General features: G+C 39.4%; 1 protein-coding gene across 1 annotated transcript; it reads right to left on the bottom strand.

Annotated features, from left to right (window-relative positions):
- Positions 1 to 2,406: 2,406 nt before the first annotated feature.
- On the bottom strand, positions 2,407 to 3,572 carry hoxd4a (homeobox D4a; the record flags this gene model as incomplete). The annotated part of the gene is made up of 2 exons (XM_083638696.1): positions 2,407 to 2,705; positions 3,104 to 3,572. The coding sequence occupies 2 exons, from the start codon at positions 3,570 to 3,572 to the stop codon at positions 2,407 to 2,409; spliced, it is 768 nt and encodes a 255-aa protein (XP_083494822.1).
- Between the last annotated feature and the right edge of the window lie 1,708 nt (positions 3,573 to 5,280).

The raw sequence follows: 5,280 nt of genomic DNA on the forward strand, positions 1-5,280 counted from the left end.
CGACTGCCGTATTATTTATGTGCCTACATGCTAAATCAGCCATTGATGAGTTTGTGGCGCTGCTCGGTTGTTGGAGCGCAGGAAACCACTTATGAAAAGTTTTATATATGAAGCAATTTAATCTGACTTTGTGAGTTTATATGTTATAAAGTCCATTTGTGGCTCTATTTCATAATAAAGGGTGAATGTTCAAACTTTCTATAGGAACCAAAACGTGGTTTTCTCACAAATAAAAAGATGGAAAATATATAGGCTATATATAATATTACTACTGGCCACTTTGGAACTATTTTTCTCCAAGGATGCGTGTTTTGGGGCAAACCGCACGCACTCATGTCCGAGAGCTGAGTTCTCAGTGGAAATTAAGATAGGCCAGAGTCAAGCCTCTCGTCTTTATCACTCTTTTATTATATATTTTTTTAGTTGCACTCATCCTAGACTATAATAGCAAATTTCTTCCCTCAAATTCACAACCTGGCGTGAGAAAAGGGTGAATTTCCCTGCATGGAACATTTGGTGCAATACTCGTTTGTTTAAAGGTGTTAGATCCATATGGCTCCATAGGCTATTGGCACTATAATAACAACAACAAAACTCTTCTGCCACCAACTCATCCTCCTCATGAGTAAAACACTACTGATTTAGCGATTTTTTTTAGATTAAGATAAAACAAAAGCCAGAGAAAATATTAGAGCACCAGTGGATGTGAATATTAAATTCCAGTTAATCCAAATGTTCCTCGAGTATCAGAGAAAAGCATGTCGCGACAAAGTGTCTTTTGCAGCCATTTAAATGCATAATCGGTAGAAATCTTTATTTTGTTTTGTTCATATACTTCTCACATCTGGATGCACAATACAAGGTAAAAAGCATGTACAAAAATAAAACCAAATTGAGATTGCATATTGACATTGAGACAAATGCACAAATCAGACATCTTGGGGGCTGCTCTTAATATAATAAATACTGCTCTAACACGTGTAAAAATATGTCATTTACGCATTGACTCTTTTCCTCAATGCTTTGCTTTTTAAAGTGTGGAAAATCCTCCAAAGCAACGCGAATAGCGCCTGGGAGAGAAAATGCTGTAGGTCCGGCGGGTCAGGGGGTGTAGGGTCAGTCCTTGCGGCTGAAATGTGTCCCCTGGATGAACCTGGCACTGCTGCTTTGTCGACCTTCAGTTGAAATACCTTTTCAACCCTCTCATCGTGAAGATTTCACAGAGAAGACATTCGTATTTGAAGAGCTTCTTGGCTTTTTTGTTTCGTTGTTTTTGTCCAGGGACAATAAAGGAATAACACAAGAAATACAGGATCTGTCTGGAAACATGGCGTGAAAGCCCCCTGGTTAGTTTGGTGTAAATGAATGCCTAAGATTCCGACATTTGAACTAAGAACACTGACTAAAACCTTGCATAAAGCCATGCTAATAAATGCACAAAAGTTCAAACTTATTTTAGATTAATAAAGTTAATCGAATTGTTTTAAACTCGTGTGCTATACGAAAATGTACAAATTTTTCGATCAAATAAATAATGAGAAACAATTCATATCAAGGTAAAAAAAAACAATTACTCCTAAATATTCTGAGTTAGATTATTTCCTTTGAAAAACATCTAACCAATAATTTGATGCCATGCAGAGACAAATGGTCTTTCATATAAGGGTTTCAAATGGCCTGAGAGAGCCTCTGAAAATACACTGTTTACAAAGATGTCAAGAGAGATTTATAACCGAATAAGGGCACTCAGAATACTATACGCACAGGAATGTCTTGCTTTTTGGGAATGATATTTAGGCTAAGCAAATTTCAAAGCTTTATTGTACAAAATAAGTTAAAACATACAAGTCACAAATAAACGAATATTGCAACGGGGTATTCGCAACTTACGAAAGTAGGTTACTGAGTTGTGTTAGGCGTGCTAGCCTATGGAAATGATGTTTCTTTCAAGTATATTTTGTGCATGTAATGTGTAATTTCAGCATGAAAAAAATCAACCATTTGTAATTTGGACGAAGGGCTTAACCCGCTTTGAATAAAGACATAAACCAGCGTGAATCCACGTGAGAAGAACAGAGTTTCATTAATACATCCATTAAATCAGTGGAGGTCGGTGAGAACATGTCTTCAGTGGGTATTGTCCATAAAAAAAGAAAAATAACAAAATATATTTTTCGATGTGATGTGTCTCTTTGAGGAATTAAACAACGAGGAGCTTAACGTGTACACCTCTCAGTTATCGAGACTGATTGATTTTGTGACTCAGTCGTGAGTCAACACTTCTTGGATCATCTTTTTTCTTTGTTAAATAGAAATGGGTAAAAACAACATCAGTCCATGCAAAATTCAAATGCAACCTTTGTCTTTGTATATGTACAGTTAATTAGTCGAGGTGAGACTCCCCTCCTATAAAGTTGTGATATCAGTCTGGTTGTCCTTCTGAATGCTCTGCAGATGGCTGGAGGCTGGTGCCGTCCTTCCCTTGGTGTTGGGCAGTTTGTGATCTTTCTTCCATTTCATCCGTCTGTTCTGAAACCAGATTTTGATCTGCCTCTCGGACAGACAGAGTGTGTGGGCTATCTCAATCCGTCGCCGCCTGGTCAGATACCTGTTAAAATGAAACTCCTTCTCAAGCTCCAAAACCTGCTGCCGGGTGTACGCTGTTCTGGACCGTTTCGGTTCAGGTCCCGTGTAATCCGGGTTCACTGTGAGAAACAAAACGACAACAAAAAGTGACCAAATGTGACCAATATAGAAGGAAAATCAACAGAGCAGCACAAGCAGCTCTCTACACGAGGCGCCCAAACTTTAAGACAATCCACACGAAAACTAGATCAGGGAATACATGTGAATGAGCGTCCACGCATTGTCTATGAATTTAAGCAGATTTTACTGCAACCAAGCAGCATTGCAGTCGGTCAAGAGGTGTTTTCAAAAGCTTTGAGACGCTCACCTAGCGGCCTATTTCCTGCAGCAATAAAAATTTATGACTTGTGTAATTGGCGAGGCCTTTCAAAGACTCTCATAAATATTACACTGGTGTAACTGATTTGGGGCTATAGACTCAAACAAGCTGGTCCCATAAGAGAAGAGGACATCTTACCATTAAGTACGTGGACTTTCTTCATCCAGGGGTAAACTACTGCAGGCTGCTTGGCTTGTATCCCATGTTGGCTCTTTGTGTTTTGCTCCGGTCCACAAGTCCGGGGTCCGGCCATTTGGACCGGGGGGGCCTGCTCAGTCTGTGCGGTAAAAGGTTCGGTTTGGCTGGGTTTCTCCTGCACATGACCCCGTGGCTGCACTGGGGAGTCCTGCACCGTGTTGCAGCTGAAGGGCTGCTCCGTGTAGTTTGACCGTGGGTAGATCCCTGGATGCTGAAAGTCTGTGTCCTGCGATGGACTGAAGTAGTCCGAGCCCTGATCAGGTATATAGTTATTCTGTGAATATTCCTCGCAGGGAGGAAATTTTGGATCCACATACTTAGAGTTCACCATATACGAACTCATGGCCATTAATTTCTGAAGGTAGAAAATACTAATTTTTCTGGAGTTGTCTTTTTTTCCTCCCTCCATAAAGCCCTCCTACTTGGTGTCAACTGAATAAAGTTAGCGAACCATGTGACCAGATTGGCCAATAGAGGTGATGCTGGTCCATAAACGGGTAAACATACACCTATAAGCAATTTCATAACTTCAGATAAGCCTAAATTAAACCCACATTGAAAAAACAATATAGATATAGTTCCAGCAAAGCATTTGAGTGAAGATTTTCAAAAGAAGCCATGTACACGTTGAGAGAGAAAGAAAGAAAACATCACTTAGCCTACTTGAATGTCTTACTTTATTTAATGTCTTACTTTGAAAATAAACCAGGGCATTGATACATATTTTGATTGTTTTATGCAACAATGTTCAAGTTTCTAAAGCACTAGTCCAACTTAATGGCATTGAGTTCGACAGAGAAACAAACAAAAGATAGGCTACAAAAAGCCCCATGGCATAAAAGAAGGGAATAATGACGGGGGACAATTGATGGAGACTGTCTTTGTCAAGAAGGGGTCATCCAAAAGTTACACGAATCTCATCACTTCATCTGCTCGATCCCTTTCAAAAGTATCCAAGAAGCTGATTGGCCAGCAGTCGGTCTGGGAATCAATAATGTAGAGACAGAAATGACTCACGAGTGGAAATGCTGGGTGCACAACGGCGATATGCTGTTGTTTTATTTGTTTGTTTTTGGTAAATACGTTTGGATATTTGATCCCCTCGAAAATGTAGCCTATAGGCTACTTGCCAATGATGGCGTTCAGTTTCAAACCGATAAACATTTTCCATCCGATTTCCTCTAGTTTCCTCTAGTTAACACATTTGGTGTTAGTTTTCAATATGTAGGCCTATCATCTCATGGCCCTGTTAATGGGACGTTTGGTGCATGGTGTTCTCTCAGATTCACTCCCTCGTTCGTTCATTCAATCTCACATTCATTCAATATGAAAGCTGATAAACACTTTAAATGTCACTGTACTTGACAGCTAGGCTACATCAAGCAAGCAATGCTAAGACGGCAAAAGGTCAATATATTGAAGTTTTTTCATCGACCATATACTCCCCTAGAATCGAATCTGTGACTGTGATTTTATCACACAAATTCGGTTCTACAGGGTATATATAGACGACGGGATGCAAGACTCCCCGCTTTTAGTCCCAAATAATCACTTTATCACTTTTCTAAAATCAAGTTTACAAAGTGCTTAGCAAATCAAGGCAAAGAAAAAATAAATGATGTATATAAAAGAAGAGGCATAATGCATCTGGCACCCAGCTGGGGTAAATAAAAAAATATATAATATTTGTTATTAGCCTATTCTGTTCCCACTGAAGCAGGAAGTGTTCATTTCATTGCGTCATAATTCGTCCTTATCTCTCTGTTACAAGCTGAATATATCATCATCTTTGAACTGATCAGTCCTTAAATGCAGCTTCTAAAAACACAGGCGACCTCTGCACAGGATGATCACAGCAGTAAATGACAAGCATAAGCCTAGCCATAAAATATCAGTCAGGTATAGGCTAACTTAGGTCACCTCAAGTTTCTGCAGGCTATTCCACTTCCATCAATAAGTTCAAGTTCACAACAAGAATAATAATCTTTTTTTTTTTTTTACTATCAACCATTTTTGCAAGTTGTCAGTCAAAATAGGCCCTAAATGCCAAATTGGAGGAGCAACATAACCAGCAACAGATCCCGGTAGATGCTAGTTTAGCAGCCGGGTGCTGAGAT

The sequence above is a fragment of the Poromitra crassiceps genome (genome assembly GCF_964638095.1).
Source record: "Poromitra crassiceps genome assembly, chromosome: 6".
In the NCBI taxonomy this organism is placed as follows: Eukaryota; Metazoa; Chordata; class Actinopteri; order Beryciformes; family Melamphaidae; genus Poromitra; species Poromitra crassiceps.